The sequence below is a fragment of the Cyprinus carpio genome, chromosome A8 (genome assembly GCF_018340385.1).
Source record: "Cyprinus carpio isolate SPL01 chromosome A8, ASM1834038v1, whole genome shotgun sequence".
Classification (NCBI taxonomy): Eukaryota; Metazoa; Chordata; class Actinopteri; order Cypriniformes; family Cyprinidae; genus Cyprinus; species Cyprinus carpio.
The window spans coordinates 12,812,790-12,837,830 of record NC_056579.1 but is presented as its reverse complement, the minus strand read 5'-3'; the positions used below and the strand labels follow the sequence as shown (position 1 = coordinate 12,837,830).

Sequence of the window (25,041 nt, the reverse complement as noted above, 5' to 3'; positions counted from 1 at the left end):
ACCTGTACACTTTGAGTGGCATAAACAATGAGGGACAATGGGGGAAACTTGAGAATTAAGACTATATTTGGTAAAGATAAGACTATTCATGGTAAAGAAAATAGCATCCCAGATCATGACATTTGAAGAATGCTAAATGATCGCCAACCACGCTGACATGATTCCTAATAAGAAACAGTGGTGACAGATCCTTTATTGCATGTGCATCTATCAGACTGTGAGAACAAATGTGCTACACTGACAATATGTGTTCAGAGTTGAACAAATAGAGCTGGGCACTTACACCAATTAAACATTATTACACAGAATACATATTCATGCAGGAGGTCAGAATCTATGGATATGGTGCAGGGGAATTTTAATTCACTGTAAAAGAAAGCAACTTCTTTTGACATTGGTAGGGGCGAACTTCAGACTAAATATAATTTATTGGATGAAAGGGTTGAATAGTGACAGATTTAGTGGGGTCCATCCTGCCTTGTGTAGCACATTTCAGTGGTAAAACTGCCTTCTGTTAAGGGCAAGAGGACTATTGGACTAGATGGTCTGGCAATTGTGGCTATGAGGAAGGTATCTAAAGTGTAATAACTGAGAAAAAAGAAAGAGAGGCTGGCTGTTAAGGGAGAGAGTTTGTGGCTGTCGGTGTACAATGTCTGTAGTGGAGATGCTATAATTGGGGAATTGGGGGAAGATTAAGGGAGTCCAGGGCGCTGTGGTAAAGTTCTCTTAATGCTCTCAGCAACAATAAACGACAAAACATCTGATTAAAAAGATGAGGCAGGGGCTCCTAAAGAGAGAGAGAGAGAGAAAGAAAGAGAAGGATCAGAAAGTTAATGGCCTTGAACTTGTTTAATCACATTAATCACTGTTAATGCTGATACACACATAGACTAACCAGTTCTAAGTGTCTAACAGAATGTGGAATGTCCTGATGTAAACAGATTCTGACTGAAATTCATAAACTGATTCATGAACAACCACACAGATGCATAATGTCTTACCCCAAGGACGTGAACTCTGTTGTAGTAGGAGCTAAAATCTTTACTGAGAGACACCAAGAATCTGCACACCTGACAAGACAAACAAAACACACATTATGTAATGGATGGCTGTATTAATGAAGCCAAGACAGCAGATAGAACAAGAGATTTGACTGGCTGAGATAACTAGGAATTTTTTTTTTAAGTACCTGTTCAGTCCTTAAATTAACTCTGGCTGTACCCCCTTCATGCTCCAGGATCTGTCCTGATTGGTCCAGCAGCTCAGAGAATGGAATGAGGTAATTGAAGAGAAGAAGCCACTCCCCCTAAAGACAAAATATAACAACTTAAAACAAACTTTTTATGCCACTAAACACAAAACAGATCTTGTCTGAATACATTTGGCATGTTTTTATTCATAGCAACTGAAGAATAATTAGTATACTTGAATAAGGACAGAACAAATAAGACTTTTCACAATAACGGGATCACTAAGTCAAGTTAGTTACATATTGCTTTACCTCCTCTTTTAGGGCAGAAAAGTCCAGCTCTGCGCCTTCAGGGATTTCAGGATAAAGACCTACATATTTTAAAATAGACATGGATATTATTTCACAAATGGACACAATATTTCCCGTTGCATTGTGACACTGTCACACATGCCATTAATCAAAAAGCCTATATTGGCTATTTTTTTTTTTATTCTGTATTTTTTCTGTGCATTTTCACATTGTCACAGAGCACACATAATGTCTTTCACTGCTTTTCTATTACCTAAGTTTAGAATAGTTACTAGCAGTAAAAAACATAGCATTTGCCTACTAAAGTTAAATTTTAAACATATATACAACAACAAACGGTTCAAATCTGGGTGTAGTCATACTGCATGCGCTTTAAAAAACAACTTCTCCATGACTGCTGTCTTGATAAAACTGCTTGGAACATGATTCATAAGTCAAGAACACTACAGTGTGTGTGTATGTGTGTGTTACCTTGCTCCACCCCTTTCTCGTAGCTGCTGAAAAGTGTGTGAAGACGAGCACAGTTATACATGACAAAGACTCCACCCCTGGGGCCCTTTGTGGACACACCACTGTCCCGCTGAACATCTAAGGTCACCTGAAATAGAGCGGTCAATCATCTCTGATGCAGGAAAATATATTCCACCCACAAACACACATGCAAATACACACACCGGACTTGTGTGCACTGTGGACAGCAGTTCAAACCTCACGGTAGCCGAGGTCATGACTCTAATGATGTCATCCCATGTCTGACCTAAAAGAGTTTAAGGAAAATTAAATAATGACACACAGAGAGTTTACATCTGGCATTAACATGCATCACAATATGGCTGTAAATTGAACTTTTCAAGAATGCACAGATAAACACACCTTCAACTTGTTCTCCATACTTCATTTCTGAGGCCTCTTTCATCTGAGCTTTTCTTAACCTACAGAAATACACAGCCAAACATGTACCACTGTAGTCATCAGACTTATAGACTGAACCCTTGTAAGAATGATTTATAGAGTTAAATATATTTATAGAGTTAAAAGCATTAAAAAGAGCTGTGATAGAGAGTTGCTGTTCTAAAGTTTGCCTTACTGAATATACTGAGCTGCATTCATCTGAATGCCAGGAGTTTTAACAGGACCACAAATCACCAATCTCTAATAGAGAGGAAGAAAGCGATCATTCATTTATTCATTCATTTTCCAGCAGAGATTGTCTAAAATGTAGTCATGTTCAAATGTGCACCATCTGAACTGAAAATTGTGTATCCATTTGGGAGTATTACAATGGCTTGATATTGCTGTAAAGACTTTTTAAAACTTATTATGACTTATGGGTTTCCTTTAAATGTTTTTTAGATGTTATGCCATCAATATGCTACTTTACACCTAAAGCAGTTATACACACTTTTTCACATACAATTTTACAAACTTGCTCTTCCAGGAAGTGGAGAATAAATATTGATCAGATCCAATTAAATGCTCTCTAAGTGAGCGTGACCCTTGCCCATTTCCAGTTGCTACTAAATAGGATGAACCAAATCATGGTTCATAGCATGGTTAATAGCTGTGATATAACTAAAAACTATTAGCTACTTTAGGGAAAAAAATAAATAAATAAAGGATGAGTCCTTTGATGGGTTCAACCAAAAGTTCCTATTACAGGAAATAGTAAATACAAAACAGAAAGCAATTGTTTAATATGTAAAGCACGCTGAAACAGCTGATGGGCAAATGTGTCTGTGTGGGCAGAGTGTAAAACCTGCACTGCCGCTGCACCCGCTGCTCTCCATAACATGGCTGTTTGTTGTTGACGAAACTCGTCCTGACAGGAAGTGACATGCAGGGCTGTTGCCGTAGAGACCTGCAGTAGAGAAATCCATTACAAGCGTCCAACTAAAATCTGGTAACTCACTGTAAGGTAAAGCAGACAGATATTATCCAGACAGAAGGTCATTTGACTCACAGGGAGATCTGCGGTAGCACTGTCCAGCTGGGCCAGATGACACAAAGCTTCTCTCTGCACTGAAAACAGAGAAATCACTGACTAATGCATAATACAGAGGAAAACTAAGGCTATCCAATAGTTTATCACTCAAACACTACAGGAGTAAAGCAGTTCTTGTAAAAAATCTGGTTGACTTGGCTCAGTACGGTCCAGTTCATGTCATCATTTCATCTGAAAATATAACTAAAAATTATAAAATGTAAAAAAAAAAAAAAAAAAAAAAAAAAAAGAGAAAAACAGATTTCACATTTGTTCCTTTTCAACATTTTACTCATCACAATGCTAGCTCACTAAAGATGCTTTTGTGCAGTAACTATAATTTCCTGCACAACTTGTATAAGATTCGATAAGTGCTGACATGTCACATCTCAGGCATTGTTGAATAATTAAGTGATGCATTGGTATTAAAATCATTACTACTGATGAGATTATAATTATTTTCATATTAAGACCAATAACGGATTAATTGGCCGGAATTGGCTGGAAACTTTGTTAATTAAATTAAAAATAAAACACTACAAACTAAAATCAATCATAACAACATATAACTTTCAGTTTTGAAAAATGCATACATTTACTTAAAAATATTTTTAACAGTGTCATTAAATCAATTTTAAGTGAATATTAGATCATGGCAAAAGTCTAAAGGCAAATAATGGATGACATAATAAAGCACAGTTAAAGTTCCAATGTTGACTTATGGTGATAAATAAAAAAAAATAGTAATAATAATAAATAAAAATACAATAAATAGAGAATAACCTATATCATACCAATATATTGTGCATTCCTAGTTAAATTTACAATGTGGTGCATTTTAATGCATCATAATGTGGTGCATTATGGCTTAATTTTAAAAGAAAAAAATTATAAATAACAAATGTCTTGTTTAAAAAATAAACATCAGCAACTGGAACTGTATTGGTCGATGACAGGGTTAAAATATTTATAAAATTAAATACAATTAAAATCTCAACATCAAACATTCTACTCATGCAACCCTAATAATGACATTTACTGACCAAACAGACACAAATCTTGTATATAAACCAAACCACGAGAAATTTAACCCGTTAGATCCCTAATAAACACACTACAGCTCACCTGTGCAAGAGCCAAGGCTGGGATCATATCCCTGAACGTTCTCGTCCTGTACCACTTGATCAACTCCTACCCTAACTTCCTCTTTTATCCCTCTTTTCTCTCCCTCTATTTTCTCTCCTCTGCTTCTCCTTTTCCCCCTCTCTATCTCTCGGTCTCTGTAGGTTGAGTTCTCTAAAGCCTTTTTCATCTTCTCCTCCCTGTCCTCATTGGTCCAGCTGACAGGGACTGTCGGCCAATCAATGCCTAGTGTTTTCAGAAAGTTGACAATGTCACTGTCCTGTGGCAAGGCTGGACAAAAGGACACCGTATACCTAAATGGAATATAGAAAGAGTTGATTAATCTGTCCTTCTGAAGACAAAATTTATGCCAATATCATAAAAGTCAAAGCACACACCCTTGTCTTCTGAGATGTGCCCCCAGGTGGTCAGCAATGAGAACGGTCCGTAGCTGCCCCAGAGCTAGTGTATCCGGAGATGGTGTGGTTTGTTTAGTGTGGAGGGCAGGACAGTTGATGAGGATACAGCCCTGTCTCTGAGCAGGAGGTGTCAGATATGGCGTTATTCCACATAAAACACCTTTAAATGCTGCACAGCGATCCACACACACGCGCAGGCCTTCTGCTGTCACTTCAGTGGCTCCTATCGGCAACACACCGCTGCCATGAAGAGAGCGAACACCACTGAGAACATCAGAGGGAACCTGAAAATACACACAACAATTCACATATTTAGTGTAGTGCCCAGGGACACTTTCTCATTAAATCAAAACTTTTGTTGAAAATGGTATAAAGTGATTTGAAACAATGCACAAAACCAACAACGAAATCAAAATTGACAATTTTTGTTTTTGTAATATTAGAATATTGCATTTAGATTGATTTATCTTTGCACATTACTCTTTTAATCAAAAACATTGTCCCCTCCCCCTCACAATGAAAAAGTTCCCCATTTCACTCATCTTCATTTTGGTCAAACGAATCTGCTGCATTGACCAACAGAAAGCTGACTGATTTGAAAGTACTTCTGTGTGAGTTTTGCTTTTTTGCCAAATAAATTTTACCGAAATGCTTTTTAAATTCTATGGACATACATGTCGTTCAGACCTACCGACAGAAGACTACATGAAAAAATACTTAACTCCCACAAAGAGTGTCAAGAGTATGTTTTAATTTTTACACATTCATTTTTTAACTAATTTTTTTTTTTTTACAATCACATATTTCACATCGTTTATAACTGTATATGTTGCAACAACTTTTTCAAGCAACATTTCAGTAACCACAAAAAATTAGATTAGAGGATAGAGGGCGCTGAATAGATGCACGCGAATGTCTGTGGTAACCATAGCAACAGTTCGCCGCTTGGGCGGTTTTCGTTGAGGTCTCCCACCGGACATCAACAAAACATAAAAAGGTATGTTTGTTAATACGTACTATCATAAACGTTTTGTTTAAAATGTCATTAACACGTTTGTTTTTCAGGGACGCAAAAAGACAATTCAGTTAACTGAGATTCCCCTTAAACATTTTGACCGCCTGAAAGTCGATAAATAATTCACACAGCACAAACTAAACAAGTTTTTTTCTGTAATAAATCAGTAACGTTAATAAATCGAGAGGTGATGATGGCATTGCGGTTCTCCTAGTAGCCTAACTTACATGTGGTTTTTAATATTGGCATATTCTGACCTAGATCTAATGGCAAGTGAGGAGTTAAATGATTTCTACCGCAGGGTTCAAATGTTTAGTCGATGCGACCGATGTCAGCAGTCTAGCTGTGCAGAGCTCGGGCTTATATTCTGATAAGAATATATTCCGGGTCAGTGACTTCGCGATGCATAACCACACGTCCAAGCCAATGCTTAAAATATCCAACAAGCCATGAATATAATATCCCCACGCGGAGAAGCGCATCTGTCAGTAGTGCAGGCCAGGAAGAGCTCATAACACAGAAAATAAAAAACCCACATGTAAGTAAATATTTCAGACTGACCTTTCCATCGGCGTACAACGTCGTCAGAACCGTGTTGGGTGACAAAAAGTCACGATTTCTCAGGTTTTTGGCGCTGCTCTCCTTGAACCAGAGCTTCTCTCGCTCGCGGCTGATCTCGGCTTCATGTTCAGCGTCTCTCCGCAACGCTCGGCTCAACGCTTTGACGGTGGACACGATGCTGAAAGGCACAGCTTCCTCCATGATTAGGCTCAGTATGTTGACATTGTTATTAGTGCCTGGACTCGAGGAATGTTACTGAGAACTGAGTGCCGTAACAGCACTGCGGTGCTGCGCTCCGATTGATTACCAGTCATAACAGATGTATGGGGACCGGAACGTTAAGAAATGTCACTGGTTAGAGGGGGGCATATTAACTTGTAACACCAGTTCCCGGTTGCGACCTTTTGAAAGGCGCCATTTTGAGTGTGGCAAAATCAGGTCTGACATTTACAGAACAGAAAGCAAAAGTGCTCTTTTGATCAAATACGTTTTGTGCAGAAGCTGCCGTTTTATTTTAAATAATATAGACAATTATTTTGATATGCTATGGATTACTTTTCTTCTATTACTGATATTTTACATATTCATATGTAACGTTAGTTAACTCAAAAATGCAAGTTATGTCATCTCTTTTTCATTTTCTGGTTCTAAACCTACGTGACTGTATTTATTGTGCTATATTACAAAGTCATTTGATAGCTTTGGGTGAGGAAAAGAGTATTCATCGTCATTAAAGTATTCTCTACAAATCTTACTTGACAGCTATATGTCGTTATTTTCATTCATTTTATGTAAAACAGCAGCATGCACATTCTGTTCTTAATTTCTGATTTTCTGAAAAGAAAAGAAATCGAGGGTGAGTAAATGATAACAAAATACGTTAGTTTTTGGGTGACTGAAGGTGAAAAAGTCCTTTAACTCCATAAAATGGAGCTATTTTTATAGATATATTTATATAAAAAATATATCAAATAAATAAATAAATACAAGCCAGCCTTTTATTCTATTTAATGTTTAAGCAGGCTGCCTCAGGAATATTGTTTCCAGCATAAACAAGTTTAAAAAGCATCAACATATTTTTAACGTTTGACTTCTGATAATACTAAAGTATTTCCATATGGAACAGTAATAAGACACCGTCTGTAAATGGTTTTATATATTTATCTTTAGAAAAGCATATCAAAATGAGATCTGGTCATACTGAGGCATATTTGAATGCTGGTTGTTCAGTTGCTTATTCGAGTACTTCCGCTTTGTTTGGTGCAGGTAACAATTGACTGTAAGAGCTAAACATGTCACATGTTATGGTTGACAGTAAGATCTAGATCTCTTCCCAAAAAAACCAAAACAGCAACACTGACTCAAAGATTTCACTTTATATCCTCTAACCAGAGTAAAATCTACAAACCAAATCATCCAAAACCTGCTTCAGATCACTCAGCTATTGAAAACACAAACCTCTATCATTCCTCTCCATGTAGATCTAAAAAATTCTTTAGGAGTTTTGATGATAAAGGCCTAAAAGAAAAAAAAAAAAAAAAAAGTCGACAAGTGATGCATGACAAATGTTCTTAATTTATTGGAGAATTCCAGAGACAACATTCAAATGTCTGATGACGCATTTTAGTAAGAGATTATGTGATGTACTGATTACTGAAGATTCTGAAGATTTGTGATTGTCAGGAAGTGATGCCAATCTTGGCTGACACGAAGTTCCCGGTGGCGAAAAATATTTCTGGCGATCCGGGAGAAAACGTGTCATTCCAGAGCAACATCAGAACTCATATACAGTACACACATACACATTTCTGACTCAACTATAATTTCAAGTGATACATTTCAAGTAATACAGAAGTAAAATTCACATTCAATATCATGTCTGAATGAGGCCAACTCCTGAATTCCCCCAACACACACAATTTTCATCTTCAAGCTCCTGCAAGAGAGGAAGGGCACGGAATCCATAGCCAGCTGTCAATCAAGCAAACAGCTGCATTATGGGTTCCGTTACCTTCCAAACTGCTGTGGCCATTTTCACAGACACTCTGTGAACAAACACTTCTGCCAATACTTCATCATTTAACTGTTTTTTTTTTTTTTTTTTTGTATGGAAATTTCAAGCTACTTTACATACAAAGTGTACTTTTATTAAATAAGAAAAAAGAAATAACATTCAAACAGCTTTTACCACAAACAAGTTTGGTGCCTCAATGAATCAAACTTGTTTATTTATCTCGTTTCATCTGTAGGCTTGTGTCTTGAAAAACCTGTTCCCTATCAGAGAAGAGTGGGCAGAGAGAGAGGGAGGGAGAGAAGGAGAATGAAGACAAAAAGACAAGAGAGATTAAACGGGATATAAAATTGACTAAAGAAAGTCACATGAAGTAAAACAAAGGAGGAACTAGAAGCTTCATTTTAGAAAAAAATGCCCTGATGGCACATTGTAAATACTTTAGTGAAGACTAGTTGATCTTTCACTGTATGTCCTTCTTTTTTTTTAGTGTAGATTTTCATATATTTGCCAAACACAGTGAAATGAATGAGGAAAAGATGAGCAGACAAATGAACAAGAGACAGTTTGTATCAATGTACATTTCCATAACTATTTCTTTTTTCATTTCAGAGTGATCTACTTTCAAAAGAGAAGACAAGTTAACAAATGAAAGAATCAAGTGGAGCTATAGGTGAAGATAAATGAAAGAAAACTACTTGTCACTGTGATAAACGACAAGAGAGGAGAAACATTGTACGTGCCATCTAAAAACAGACAGGTATGAAAGAGATGAGATGAATAATTCTCTGTTACCTGCTCCCGCCATTCCTCCTGTTTTTTTGCGCTCTCTCTCCCTCCTGGCTTGTGCGAGTTTGTCAAAGAGTGTTCGCGTATTTATGCGTACTGACTTCCTCCTCAGAAATCTGAGGAACATTTTTACTTTCACTTCTTCACTAGACTGCCCACAACCTCCCCCCTCCAAACATCTCAATGTCTTTCCCTTCTCTTTTCTCTTCTGATAATTCCTATCTCTTTCTTTTAACTTATATTTCTTTGTCTGTTACATCAAAAGGTGCTTCTACTATTATGGTTGATACACTTATTTGATTGTAGGTGTAATATATGTTATTTATTAATAATATATAATTCAAATTATAGTTTAAAATGAGAATTATATATATGCATATTCTTAATTTTTTTTTTTTTAATCAAAAAAGTTCTAGTTTTCAATATTGCAATATTGCTACACAGTAATATAGATCTGTCAGTCATTTCAATTTTGCTGTGTATAAAAGCGTTAAGAGATTTGGGCCCAGCTGGGCTGAGCTCACTAACGGGCCAATATCATATTTCGTTTATGAGGAGCCACCTGGAGCTCTCAGCCCAACCTGTCCAGGTGTGGATCCATTAGTGAGCATGTGTGAACGCTTGTTTGGAAAGTCCGGTGGTTTTGGAGGTGAAGGCTGGTTCCCTTGAGACACGCTTGCAAAATGAGGAATAACGTACCAGTGTCAATGTTGAGCAGACATCTACCCACACACCCACAGATTCAGGATTTGAAAACTAATTTATGATGAAAAACACATGCAAGTGAAAAATGTTGTATTTTACACGACAGGCACATTTTTATGAAGGTATTCGCATGCACCTAACTTGAACGGTCAGTTCTCTTTTTATAACAAACTTGACAGAAATCCCATTAAAATACAACACTTCCTGTTTCACACAGCTCAACTGCACTCAATCATCCTGTTTGCTTCTCTGGACAGAGAATGTTGACTGTTTATTGCTTATAATGATACACATGCAGGTATGTTTGTATTTTATTAATCAAGACAAGACAAATATCTGTGGCAATTTATTTTTTTATATTTTCCAACAAAAGTTGTCAAATGATTACAATCAGAAACATTTTTTTTTGACATGTAAGGCATCTGATAAAATCAGCAGACATCATGCGTTCCGCACAACCACACAAATGCACACATTCAGGCAAACTGGCATATGCTTGCAGACATTCACACACGCTTTCTCTCCTCGTTAAGAGGAAAGGCGGCTGGGAAGACGAGAAAGAGGAAGCTGAGGTTCTCAGTGTGTTTGGGTGCCTGTATGTGCAAAAGCATGCGTGGAAGTCCATTAATGGGGGTTTATGTGAGTTTGGCTTTGCATGTACTGGTATCTGTAGTGTCTTCTTTAAAACAGGCGTTTCTCATAGCTGAAAGAACAAAAAAGGTCAGTCAATTTTTTTTAAGTTGAAAAATTGTACATTATTCAATTCAAAAGTGTGGTTTCAGAACGATTTTGCATTTTCTTTTTGAAAGTAGTCTCTTACACTCACAATGCCATTTATTTATTCGATCAAAGATATACATTATTGAATTTCCAGCAGCCATTACTCCAGTCTTCAATCTTCAGTTGTGTTTTTTATTCTTACTGACCCCAAACTTTTGATCGGTAGTGTACAATATCTTCAGACTAAGTGTACAGATGTTCAGCTACCTGTGTAGACTGTGTACTCCACCCTCCATCTGAGCTGACATTGTCCTCTTTTCAAACCTCAGTTCACCAGAATACATCATTGCCCTGAGATAGATGGAGAAAGAAAGGGGGGAAAAAAGGAAAATGACAAATTGTCTCTAATTAACAACAAACATATAAATATTTGGGATGGTGTCGGTTTTAGCAGTGCATTATTGGGCTAAAAGTGCAGTGTTTAATTTCAGTGCCACTAAAGGAATCAAACAGAATTGCAAAAATAAGAAGTGATTGTTTTGGAAATAATCATACTTTTTACTATTTTGTTTTGCGGCACAGAAATGCTACACTGCGCCTTTGAATGCACTTAATTGCAGGTATGTGAGTAATTAGTGCGACTGCGTGTACCTCAGCTGTGTGAGGCTCTTTGCACCGATGTCTTGGCAGGAATGCTGTATGCCAACAAGAAGATATGGAATAAACTTATGGATGGAACCTTTATCCTGAACAGCCCCTGAAACTCCCTGAGCTACTTTAATCTGATCACTCTCACTGAAAAAGAGACAGAGAGAGATGACAGAGGGGTTGAGAGACTGAACATGGTTTAAATTTATATTCTGTAAATATTCTTACTTTCTCAGCCAAAAAGCTGTTTTTGATATTAGCTTTTATTAATGTTTCATAAATATATCTATATATCATCAAGCATTACTCTACAGTATATATGCAGTTTTGAAATAGTTAGCATATAAAAAAACAAACAAACAAACATGGGAACCTATAATTAGTGGCTAAATTGTAGCAGAAACTAAGAGCAATAAGTGCACAGTATTGTATTTGGGAAAGGATTTATTTGTATAACACCTGAAGTATCTGCTCTGTGAGCCCAAGTTCTTGTCCATGGCATCCAGTGAACCCATCCCTCTGTACTTCTTCAGACGGATCCCTTCAGAAAAGAAATATTCACCAGGTGCTTCAGAGGTGGCAGCGAGCAATGACCCCATCATTACTGAGAGACAGAGGAACCAAAAGCATAAGAGAATTTAGTGTCAATTATGACGTTAGTATATATTTCATGAATCTATATCTAACTCATAACTCACCTGTAGATGCTCCCAATGCAAGTGCTTTAGCAATGTGACCAACTGTCTGAATTCCCCCATCAGCGATGACAGGCACACCAAACCGCCGAGCGTATTCTGATACCTTATACACAGCTGTTGCCTGTGGCCTCCCGCATGCTAGCACTGTGAGAGCAATGAAAAATACAGACCCTTACTTACAAATTACTATCAACTTAAACTTGCATATTTTACAAATATTAATTGTGTAGATTAGGACAATCATTTGCATTGCTGAACAAATACTCTCCATTAACTGTTGTTCATACAAACACAGACATTGATACTCTCTCTCATGCACAAACAGACAGACAGACATATGAACACATGAATGACTATCAGTGTATTCTTTACTCATGCAGTCATGTGACTTCAGTCAGTGGCAATCAACCAATCAGTAAACGTTACAGAGACAGTATTACATGTCAATTCAAAATGAGGCCAAACCAAGATGAGTTCAATAAATCTGAATCATGGCTCTTCTTTGAACTTCACTAAGTTCAAAGACAAAAAGTTAGTATTCCATGAAATATGTGGGTTTATGAAAGTGCTATTTTAAATGTGAATTTTTCTATAAATGGTGAGGTAACATGAGAGGAGAAAAAAAGGGGCCAGTCAGCAAACTCTCTGCTTGTCTTGACAAACAATAACAACTGAGAAAGGACAAACCAAAGGAAAATGATTTGAATCATTCATAAGTTTTTGGCATTTTTTTTTGTTTTAAGACAAAGTATGAGAGTAGACAAGAAATGAAGGAGGGGGCAGCAGCAATGGAAAATGACAAGTGTCAACTTTTTACCCACAACCCCCTACTGTATTCTATAAAGTCACACCATCTACATTCTGCATACTGTAAAATGAAAAAAAAGAAAAAGAAAAGGTGTGACTTAAATTAACACTGACTATACTTAACTGTAAAACAAAAACCTTCTGCAGTGAGACTGATGATTGTGAAACCCTCAGCTATTTGTGCTTCACTTAGCAAGTGCACTTTATATACTCCAGTATCTCTAAAACACACACACATACACATACATATATATACACACACACAAAAAAACTTTTTCTTTTTACAAAATATATATATACACACACACACACACACACGCGTCACTTGGTTTTATTTTTCATGATGCAATGACACTGATGCATGTTTAAGTGTGACTTTCATGTCCAAATACCTTTTCTAGCCACTGCACAAACTAGTTCACGAATGTTAGAGAGGGATTCTGGGTAACAGATTTAGCTCAGAGGAAATGCCAAACGCCATTACTGACAGGTTAGTCAGACAATGACAAGCATCCAAAACCCCAAAAACCAGCAACTACTTCTAATGATGCAGAGCCATTAGCCAGTCAATGCAGCAGGCAGAGTGAGATAGTGAGCCAGTGGGATCTGAATGGGGATCAGGGGGACGGACTTACTGGAGTATCCCGTAACAGTAGTTGGGGTTTTGGGGCTGTGGCGCTTTAAACCAGGAGGAATACTGAGAGGCGCTAGAGAGACACAATTATAGAAAGGGAAATAGAGACTGAGAAAGAGCATGGTAGCTCAGTTCTAAAACCTAGTGAGAGTTGCCTTGCTGCCTACATAAGCGGCTTTCTTCTAAGGAAGTGTAACTAATTGTTATGGAATCTCGTAAGTCATGGATTTGGAATGCAGTACAAAGGCTGCAACTGTGTACAACACCGTTTGATGTTAGCATGTTGCTAAACTAACAGCATGATACTCCAAGCATAAAAAAATGTTACACTCATAAATGCTGGGTAAAATAATATTTTAAAATTACTTATCTATTTTACAGTATAAAACATTTTATTCAGTAATACATATATTTATAATCAAATTTTTGATTAACTTGTCAGCCGTCTTTGATTTATTTGCAATGCATTATGGAGCTGTGATATTCACTATTTTTAAAATGTAATTTATTTCTGTGATGGCAAAGCTGAATTTTCAATCTTTAGTGTCACACGATCCTTCAGAAATTATTCTAATATGCTGGTTCTTATCAATTATGAAAACAGTTGTGCATTAGTATTTTTTCGAGTATTTTTGTGGAAACCATGTTGCATCAGGATTCAGGATTCTTTGAGTAATAGAAAGTTCAAGGAACAGTATTCATTTTAAATAGAAAGCTTTTGTAATATAAACGTCTTTAATTTCAATTTTAATCAATTTAATGTGTCCTTGCTAAATAAAAGTATTAATTTCTTTCTTTCAAAAATAACAAAACAAAACTTCTAAATGGTAGAGTATCTCAGAAAGCAGTATAATTTTATAGCCTAGCTTCTGGAACAGTCTTTGCTAGGTTTTGGAACAGAGTAAAAAAAAAAAAAAAAAAAAAAAAGAAGGGGGAACTGATGCAAGTAACAAAGACAACAGGTCAGAAGAAAGAAAATATGCCATAGAGACAGTGAAAGAAAGCACAAGAAAACTGAGAAAAAAGGGTAAAAAGATATAAAAGTTGTGAAAGAAAAGAGCAAGGAAGAGCCTCCACTACCATACTCCCATCATTCAGAACGACATTTGTCACAGAGAGCTATACAAATGGACAGACAGACACTTATATAGACACATACATATTCAGGCATGTTATCAGCTAGAGACAAAAAATAAGGAAAATCTGACCACGCCCCCAGCACATTAAAATATATATCTTATATTGTAAAAATACATACTGTCCTGTAAAAAATAAAAATCAGTATTTAATAATCATGACAACAATATAATATATTATAATAAAGTACTATAATATATTATAGTAAAGTATATAGAATTATTATTATTATTATTATTAAAGTACCTGCCAAAAGTTTGGAAACATTACAATTATTAATGATTTTGAAATATCTTCTGCTCATCAAGGCTGAATTTATTGGATCAAAATAAAGTATTTTAATACATTATAAAATGTAATGTTATTCCTGTGATGCAAAGCAGAATTTTCTTCATCATTACTCCAGTTTTCAGTGTCACATGATCTTTTAGAAATCATTACTCACAAGAAACATTTCTGATAATTTTCAATGTTGAAAACAATTTAGCTGCTTCATATTTTGTGTGGAAATGATGATGCACTTTAATTTTCAGGATTTTTTTTTTTTTTAATAAATATAAAGTTTAATGAACAGCATTTATTTGCATTCATCAAATATATTAATTAAATTTGTTAATGCATTTATTAAATAGAAATCATTTTAAATGTCTTCACTTACTTTTTGTAACTTTCATGCATGATGAATAAAATTATTAATTTATCTCTCTTTTTTAAATCTTATACAAATGTTTGAGTGGTATCATTGTTTCCACAAAAATATAAAGCAGCAGAACTGTTTCTAACATTTATTATAATGAGAAATGTTTCTTGAGCAGCAAATAAGAATATTAGAATGATTTCTGAAGGATTATGTGACACTGAAACGTCTTTGTAAACAACAACAGATTTATAAACGTTTCTAATGATGAATGTTGCGTGCCCAAATGCAAATTAAAGTGGCTCAAACCAAGCGCAGCACTAACAGTGAATCACAACTAACCCCTCCAAAAAAAACTACGCGAATCACATGGGGGGTCCCTCAGATGTCGGAAAATACGGAAATCTGGAAAAATCACATCCCTGATATTATTTCTTCAAAACTACAGAATATGGAATAATACCACACAAACAAAAATATGAAACCTTTTCTCCACACATTCTAAAACCCCAGAAAAATGCTGGAAGAGTGGAAATCAATCAGTCTGCACAATTACCTTGCAGACCAAAACGGCAGGATTATTTGGGAAATGACACATAATTTGGACTGCTCTAACCATGTTAAAAGAGGGCCAAATGAGGCACTGGACATTAGGTGCTCTCTCTGGAAAGACTGGATGTAGAAATACAGCCGGTGATTGGCTGAGGTGGAGGCATTCAGGCATGGGATTGGTGGACTGACCTTCTTGTGTGATGCAGATGGAGCCGCTGCCCATTCCCACTCTCAGAGCATCCACTCCGGCATCAATCAAATTCTTCGCCTGAGCCGCAGTCACCACTACGACAAAAAGTCAACCCATGTTAACTGTGTGTTTGTAGATATTACGTTCAAAAGCTTTGTGTTTTAAACTGACCATTGCCGCCAATGACTTGTAGGCTGGGATATTTCTCTTTTATGTACTTAATCATATTAATCTGAAAGATGGAATTTCCTTGGGAAGAGTCCTAAAGTAAGCAGAGAGACAATATGTAACCAAATGGGACAAAAATAAACAGTGTTCAAGAACAGATTCACTGAAAGAAATTAAGCCCAAAACAGGCCTCACCAGGACAACCACGTCTACGCCAGCCTGCACCAGCAGGTCGAGTCTGTATTTGTCATCTTTGTGTGTTCCAATGGCAGCGCCACAAAGCAGCTGTTTACGAGAGTCCTTTGAGGCCAACGGGAAATCTCTGTTCTTCTTTAAATCCGTCCGAGAGATGATGGCCACCAAACAGCCCTCCTCATTTACTATAGGAAGCTTCCCTATGGCAAACAAATATTAAGTGTGAGAATGTGACATGGGAAAATAATCTTGCAGCATTCTGCCTTCATTTCAAAGCAGCAGTTGAGTAACTGAACATATTCAGTTATTTAGTGACGGTTGTATCAAACTGATTCAATATGATAACTCAGAGATTTAACTTTTTAACTTTTATATTTGGTCATTTTATACCTTGTCAGCAGCTATATTCTTGGCTAAAATCATTCACATAGACAAATAAATTAATAAACCTCTAAAAGGAGGTATAGAATGGATATACAGAATAAATAATTTTTACAAGCAGAAAGATCAAATGTATTAATATTTAAAAGATAGAATTCCACTTCTAGAATTCTAGAACTTCTCCTATTGACACTTTAGTAATATTGCAAATAAATGCTGTTTTTGAATAGTAGTGTATACTGCATGCAATCTGCAAAAACAAGTTGCAAGATTATTGATTATTTTGTAGCATGCCACTGCAGAGATATAGGTTGCTATATGGGTTAATGAGTAATTACCATTCACATAAATGTTTTATTTGGTTCAAGGATTAATCCAAAACTTTCCTCAGCCATGAAGTGTGAAGAAAGAACAGGGCAAAGAGCTCTCATAAATGCTTAAAGTCTACCCCACCTTTCTTGCTCCTCTGGAGGATTTCATTGGCCTCTTTCAGTGTCACTCCTGCTGGAGCAACCACCAGGTCCTCCCTCTTAGTCATTACCTGAGAAAGAGAAAGTTAAGGTGAGCTGAGTTTAGTAAAAACTGCTTAGCCCTCGTCCTCTGTGTTAAGCCCCACCCACCTCATTGAGGGGCAGGTCATGCTCAGACTCTTTGAGGAAGTCGATATCTCGTGATGAAATGATGCCAACCAGACGTCCGCCCATCTGTCCGTTGTCAGTGACTGGAATCCCGCAGAATCCATGCCGAGCTTTTGCCTGAAATACGTCTCTTACCCGCTCGTTAGGACTCATCACCACCGGATCTGTAATGAAACCTTGTTTGTACCTCTAAACGGAGGTTGATCAAAAGTGGAGGGAAAGGGAGGGAGAAAAGTCAAGTGATTTTCTATTTGGTAGTCACCTCAATTTATATCACTTAATACAGAATGAGTTGGGATTTCTCATTGACAAGGACACTGTTGCAACTACAGGGTAGGGGTCTGAAGAAAAACATATTACGAATGAGAAAAGAAAGCTGATACATTCATAAAAAGACAAGAGTCAAAGAAAGAGACCTGAAGAGACTCACCTTGACTTTACGGACTTCATTAGCCTGGAACTCTGGAGTGCAGTTATGATGAATGAAGCCAATCCCACCAGTCAGCTGTGAAAAGACATCATCACATCAGACTTTAGAACAAAATGCCACACACATAGATAATCAATCTTTGTAAATTTAAGTTTAAAGACTCAGAATTAAAGTGGAATGTGGTTTTGGGGAGACAGGACAAGAAATTTGTAGGAAAAAAGCTCCACTTACATGAAAGAGGAAGTACATTTTAGATGTGTATGTCAGCTAGGATTTTTATTTTGTCAACTTCTAGAAGTATATTTGCAAAGATGGTCTAAGAGCTAGTGGACATAGATTTAAAAGACTCATATCTTGATTCGTGGGACTTTAATGATTTCATTCTTTAATGATTTTCAACTGATATCAAAATATGAAGCAGCATGTTTGAAAATAATCTTTTCATTTGTAATATGCACACATTTAGATAATTGTGCTTACTCAAATGCCTATAATAGTAAGAGCACTTTCTGTGGTAGAGTCTTGCGTCAATCATCTTACCGCCATAGCAATGGCCACGTCAGACTCTGTGACTGTATCCATGGGTGACGAGACCAGTGGAGTTTTCGTTGTGATTTGTTTGGTCAGCGCTGATGTCAGGTCCTACAGAGAGAGCCAATCAAATTAAACCACTGATGATACACAAGCAACATCATCCATCCAGCAACAGAGTGTACAAAATTGACTACTGTTCAAAAGCAGAGTGTTTCATTTACCACTTGGTCAGCTGTGAAGTCAATGTATCCTGGCAGGATCAGAAAATCACTAAAAGAGAATGGAGAAAAGGGAGTTAAATTTAAGAGATTAGGGAGATTCGTTAATTTACAGCTGGTGCAAGTGATATTTGAACACATATAACTATTATTTGACAGATGTAAGTGAAGTACTTGTATCTGTGACAGCATCACATTGGACTCCAGTTCTAGCCAATCAGAAATCTTTATAGGTGGCTCTCTGCCAATAGCAAGAGTTTGGGCGGGACGAACTGTTTGACCAACCAATTTAAGAATGTATATATTTATAAACTTATAAACATAAAAATATATACATATAAAACAATCTATTTTTTCCTATTTAGATAATTACACTTAGAAACATTGAAAGTTATACATTTAAAACAGGCTATTTTTTCCAATTCTGCAGAGTTCACTTTTATGAATTACACTGAATCGATAATGATTCAGTGAGTTGTTGACTTGAGTACTGCAGATGTGCTTACAACTATGACTTTCGAGGCCACAATCAAACAGCATAAACTGCTGGTATGATTATTTCACATAGAAGAAGGACACAGGTATTGAATCACGTCTGCACTGATTGGTTTGTTATCACATGGCTACAGAAAGAAAACAGAAGAAACAGCAGAACCGCTGTGTCTCCGAACAACAGTGTTTTGTTCCTCAGCATTACATGGACCACAGTTGTTGTGTGCAAAGTTAAATGAATCAACTTTTTAAATGAATCGGTTGATTCAACTCACTCATTAAGACAGTCACTTGCTGCCACCTACTGGTGGTTGTAGTTTCATATTTAAAAAAGTAGCTTAATCATTTTTGCAATCATTTAATATTTCTACATTAAAATGCTATATTTAAACTTAACTTTTATGCACAATCCATCTATGAATTTTGTTGATAATGATTTCATTTGATTATTAATAGCCAGCATGTCTTTTTTATTTGATTGAATTTATTGATTAAGAACCTTACATAAGAGGGGACAGATATGACAATAACTTTTATAATACTAATAAGCCAACACCTCTGGCTTTTTTTTTTTTTTTTTTTGCTTAGAGTTATTTCAGGGTTTTTTTTAGGGTATTTATGGGGCTTTGATCTCTCAAACGATAACACATCCTGTTTATTATATTACAATGAATATTTAATATTACATTTAAACTTTGACTGTAGCCTAGACATGCTGCATATTAATTGTACTATTTATGAACCTCAAAGCATATGTTTGTGTATTTTGTGTTACTCCATAATGATGTTCTATTTGAGGGCATTTGTAGTGTAAGTATAAGGCCCAAGGGGGCACCCGCCCCTAGTCCTCATAATTTTTTGTTTTTAACAAATCATTCAAAAAACGACCTTTTCAAAAAACTCCCTCAAAAAAATAAAATCTAATAATTCAATGCTGCAACCTCATTATCATTAAATCATTATATCCAATGTAAACAGTCCATTAGCGTACAAGTCTTGTGTTAGACGGTAAACAGAAAGGCGCACCAGAAAAAAAGAAAAGAGAAAACTCGCACCTGCCACGGATAGGCTTTCACTTGGAGACATTATATGCTTTAGTTACATGGCACCAGAGAATTTGTAAAGAGAAAACAACCACAACATACTTCACGAAGCTCAACCTATTTATAGCGCATTTGGAAGGCCTGGCGTTGAGAGACAGCGATTAGTTTTGGTACAAGAAAAGCTGCTTGGGGTGTCAGTGGTTTAAGAATAGACTGTGGTAACTCTACTCCTCTGTACTTGGCACAATGGAATGGCAGCAGATGACGAATCTCCGATAGTTCATCAGTCAATCCAAAATGTCCCCCCGACCTGACATAACCTTGTGAACACACTGCACCACACGAACATGTGCCCTCCATAGTGATCTATGCAGTACTGACCCACGTGAAACCAGATGAAAAACAGTGTGCTGTCATATATAGCCATGCCATGCTGGATGCCAAACCAGACAAAAGTGGAACAACAACGACACCTACATGCTGTTCAGCCCATGTTACGTTTTAAATGAAGCTGCATACTGTGTAAGTACATCTGCAGTGCTGACTGGCAAGCCTGTTTGATGTTTAACAAATAGCAAGCATATGGAGAATGAAACAGAGGAGTATGAGACACAACTTAAGGTATTTACTTATAGGTAAGGCCGTCTCCGCAGTTGAAGAGTTGCTGTCCGGTTAGACCGTCGTCAGGCACGTAGCCCGTCTGTCCGCTGATTAAATAGTCCGCCATAGCGCATGGAAAGCGTAAAAGTCCAAATTCTCACAGGAGGTGAGAGCCGGTGCGCACACAGTCCGGTGAGTGGTGTTCTCCTCGGAGCTTCAGTCTGACAGTCTTCACGGCACCTAATTAAATGTCGCCAAAACAAAACAACAACGACGCAGGTTTGTATTAAGAGACAGGTCTTAATCAAAGTAAGACCCAGCGTGCTCTTGTTTTTGTGACTGAAGCTGGCCCATAGTGCCCACAAGCATCACACGTGCCTGTCTGTAGGACGGCCTCGTCTTCCGCAGATATAAATAAGCTGTCTTCGTTCGTCACTTCCGGGTTGTAGTAGGGGGGCGTTTATTCGCTAAAACTGTTTTATTTAATATTCCCGAATATTGCAGACTGAACAGTTACGTGACATACAGCCAAGTATGGTGACCCATACTCAGAAAACCCACCCAAAATACAAACCAACCAAAACACACGCACACGCACACGCACACGCACACGCACACGCACACGCACACGCACACGCACACGCACACGCACACGCACACGCACACGCACACGCACACGCCAGAGCAGTGGGCAGCCATTTATGCTGCGGCGCCCGGTGAGCAGCTGGGGGTTCAGTGCCTTGCTCAAGGGCACCTCAGTCATGGTATTGCCGGCCCGAGACTCGAACCCACAGCCTTAGGGTTAGGAGTCAAACTCTCTAACCATTACTTACCCTATTCAAACGAAATCGAAGAACGAAGTGATATGACATCTTTTCGAACTAAATCAGGCCGAAACGAAGTTCCTTTTGAGTTCGAAACAGCTGACCAAAGCGAACTTTCTGGGGGCAGTGTTGCCAACTGATGTTCATGGGAAGTTGCTAAAGGAAGGTCGATTTTTTTGATAAAAGTTGCTAAATGACGTTGTGATGTCATTGTGCGATGACGTAATCACGATGCAAAATTGACTGCATCAAATCTCAGCAAAAAATATATTTGATATATGTTAATTTTCGTAAAATAATATAAATGCATAATATAAAAATATAAATAACTGTATTTTTAATACAATATTGAATTACTGAATACTTACACATTTTTGAACAATTACAATTTAAGTTTTTTTTATTATTAGCTAGTAAACTAGTAAAAAAAAACAATATTAACAATCATAATATTAACAATCATATAATAAGCTAGTTACTATCCTAAAAAATAGTCTTAAAAAAATTCCAATATATAAATTAATTTTCCATAATGATTTTTCAGGTTTTTTTTAAACTGCATTATAAATTACGCATAGTATTTTGTGTTTTCAGGTTACAGGGTTACAACGGATAATGGATAAAGACCTGGAAAATTACTACTTTTTCCATTTTTCTAAATCAACTAACTGATCACCAATTACAGGTACAAGCTACTAACAATGTGTATCATAATAAGTGTGTTCGACTTGAAGCAATTTTCTAGGGTAATCTGAAATGTTGCTATAGCAACAAAATTGCTAAGTTGGCAACACTGGGGGAGTTCGCTTCGGCTCATAAACACCTTTGAGTTTCTATTGGTCCGTGGCGGTTACGCAAGCGGTGGGTGTGTTCTGAAACTCCACCTTCTTCGACATGCAATTTTTTTTCCCCCCGGTTCGTTTCTCATTCAGCGGAGGTCAGGCAAAAGAGAACAATATCTCTGGCCTAGTCACTAGCAACATGAATACGCTGGAGTGTCGAATAGCTGAGCTGGCACAAATACAGGTGCATCTCAAAAAATTAGAATGTTGTGGAAAAGTTCATTTATTTCAATAATTCAACTAAAATTCTGAAACTCGTATATTAAATAAATTCAATGCACACAGACTGAAGTAATTTAAGTATTTGGTTCTTTTAATTGTGATGATTTTGGCTCACATTTAACAAAAACCCACCAATTCACTATCTCAACAAATTAGAATATGCTGACATGCCAATCAGCTAATCAACTCAAAACACCTACAAAGATTTCCTGAGCCTTCAAAATGGTCTCTCAGTTTTGTTCACTAGGCTACACAATCATGGGGAAGACTGCTGATCTGACACCCTTCACAAGGAGGGTAAGCCACAAACATTAATTGCCAAAGAAGCTGGCTGTTCACAGAGTGCTGTGTCCAAGCATGTTAACAGAAAGTTGAGTGGAAGAAAATAGTGTGGAAGAAAAAGATGCACAACCAACCAAGAGAACCGCAGCCTTATGAGGATTGTGAAGCAAAATCGATATAAGAATTTGAGTGAACTTCCCAAGGAATGGACTGAGGCTGGGGTCAAGGCATCAAGAGCCACCACACACAGACGTGTCAAGGAATTTGGCTACAGTTGTCATATTCCTCTTGGAATACCTGGGCTAAGGAGAAGAAGAACTGGACTGTTGCCCAGTGGTCCAAAGTCCTCTCATAAGATAACAACAATCTTATTACATCAATATCAAACCAACTACATACAGAATGAAGGAAGGATAAACAAACACACAAACCAAGTCCCTTGAAGTCCAGTGTTAAAGGGGTCATGAAATGAGAAACCAAATTTGCCTTGATCTTTTGGAATATAAGAGGTCTTTGTACCATTAAAACGTCCTGCAAGTTTCATAGCTTAAGACGTCCTCCCCATTATAAACGAGCCATTTATTTAATCAAGCTCTAAATACAGCTCGTTCTGGATCCATGGTAAGAAGTGACGTCACGGTGCGAAGTGAGGTTCCAACCATTTGCATATGACCGCCTCCAGCACAAGACAACTACGCTCAATTCGTATCATTGTCGCGCCGCGCGCCTCACAAGTGTTCAGTCGACGGACAGACGCGTGGGTCTGTGTACAGGAAAATTACAATGCCACGCAGATGTGCTCAAACATATAAAGTTTTATCATTGCAAGAGCCATCGCTTCGAATGCATCACCCGCTACTAAACAGTTACGCTCAATCCACAAATGTTCTGGCTGGGGGTGTTAATAATTGATCCATAGGCACTGTCGTTAGCCAATCATTACAGTGGGCGTTAACACTGAACTCTTCAAGGGGAAACAACCCAAAAACAGACTGTTTGAATCAAAGGATGAGAAACAGTGTGGAAAATGTCATAATGCACTACATTTTAAAAGGTTTTTTTTTTTTTTTTTTTTTAAACTATAGTAATACTATAATTGCACCTAGGGGACCATAATAATAAAATAAAAAAACCCATGTCATGACCCCTTTAAGTTTCCACGGTCTATGATGATTTGGGGTGCAATGTCATCTGCTGGTGTTGGTCCATTGTGTTTTTTGAAAACCAAAGTCACTGCACCCGTTTACCAAGACATTTTGGAGCACTTCATGCTTCCTTCTGCTGACCAGCATTTTGAAGATGCTGATTTCATTTTCTAGCAGGATTTGGCACCTGCCCACACTGCCAAAAGCACCAAAAGTAGGTTAAATGACCATGGTGTTGGTGTGCTTGACTGGCCAGCAAACTCACCAGACCTGAACCCCTTAGAGAATCTATGAGGTATTGTCAAGAGGAAAATGAGAAACAAGAGACCAAAAAATGCAGATGAGCTGCAAACTGGCTGAAATGCAAACTGATCACCTCCATGCCACGCCGAATTGAGGCAGTAATTAAAGCAAAAGGAGCCCCTACCAAGTATTGAGTACATGTACAGTAAATCAACATACGTTCAAGAAGGCCAACAAATCAACAAATAAACTATTCTAACATGTTGAGATAGTGAATTGGTGGGTTTTTGTTAAAATGCCAGTCAAATCACAATTAAAAGAAAAAAGACTTTTTTTACTTCAGTCTGTGTGCATTGAATTTATACTTGTACGATCGCTCGCGGAGAGACTTAAAAGATTCAGAGAAAGCATTAATTACGAATTCTAATTTGTTGAGATGCACCTGTTTATCTGCACTTGTACGATCGCTCGCGGAGAGACTTAAAAGATTCAGAGAAAGCATTAATTACGAAGCTTGGTGTCGACGACTGGGAGTTATGCAAAAAGTGACGCAGAGAAACATCCGAGACAAGTTTTCCAAAGCCATGAAAAGAATGAAAGGAAAGAGTAAAGATATAAGGGAGCAAGTACCAAATACATGTTTCAATTAAATGTTAC

The 25,041-nt window shown here is 37.2% G+C and overlaps 2 protein-coding genes and 1 long non-coding RNA gene across 6 annotated transcripts; 1 reads left to right on the top strand and 2 right to left on the bottom strand.

The window, feature by feature from the left end:
* Positions 1-44: 44 nt before the first annotated feature.
* On the bottom strand, positions 45-6,960 carry LOC109095264 (DALR anticodon binding domain containing 3). Its single transcript, XM_019108956.2, has 13 exons — positions 6,600-6,960; positions 5,003-5,307; positions 4,608-4,918; positions 3,462-3,520; positions 3,258-3,359; positions 2,589-2,653; positions 2,375-2,433; positions 2,176-2,258; positions 1,973-2,099; positions 1,502-1,560; positions 1,190-1,306; positions 1,002-1,070; positions 45-787 (listed from the first exon to the last, which is right to left on the bottom strand). The coding sequence occupies exons 1-13, from the start codon at positions 6,798-6,800 to the stop codon at positions 668-670; spliced, it is 1,677 nt and encodes a 558-aa protein (XP_018964501.2). The 5' UTR covers positions 6,801-6,960; the 3' UTR covers positions 45-667.
* Positions 5,897-10,090, top strand: LOC122145927. Of its 2 annotated transcripts, none has more exons than XR_006160658.1 (3): positions 5,897-6,020; positions 9,223-9,370; positions 9,955-10,090. It is a non-coding gene; the product is annotated as an uncharacterized LOC122145927 (long non-coding RNA). The 2 variants fall into 2 exon arrangements; XR_006160657.1 differs by having other exon boundaries at positions 6,005-6,576.
* LOC109094871 (inosine-5'-monophosphate dehydrogenase 2-like) lies at positions 8,155-21,273 on the bottom strand. Of its 3 annotated transcripts, XM_042762344.1 has the most exons (17): positions 20,856-21,273; positions 18,695-18,743; positions 18,480-18,581; positions 17,940-18,014; positions 17,492-17,698; positions 17,325-17,412; positions 16,491-16,690; positions 16,299-16,389; positions 16,127-16,222; positions 13,613-13,684; positions 12,171-12,314; positions 11,932-12,076; positions 11,476-11,619; positions 11,092-11,175; positions 9,406-10,807; positions 8,788-8,873; positions 8,155-8,334 (listed from the first exon to the last, which is right to left on the bottom strand). In XM_042762344.1, the coding sequence occupies exons 1-15, from the start codon at positions 20,951-20,953 to the stop codon at positions 10,786-10,788; spliced, it is 1,617 nt and encodes a 538-aa protein (XP_042618278.1). In that variant the 5' UTR covers positions 20,954-21,273; the 3' UTR covers positions 8,155-8,334; positions 8,788-8,873; positions 9,406-10,785. The 3 variants fall into 3 exon arrangements, with proteins under 3 accessions (XP_042618278.1, XP_042618277.1, XP_042618279.1); XM_042762343.1 differs by having other exon boundaries at positions 8,155-8,873; XM_042762345.1 differs by lacking the exon at positions 13,613-13,684 and having other exon boundaries at positions 8,155-8,873; positions 20,856-21,264.
* Positions 21,274-25,041: the final 3,768 nt, after the last annotated feature.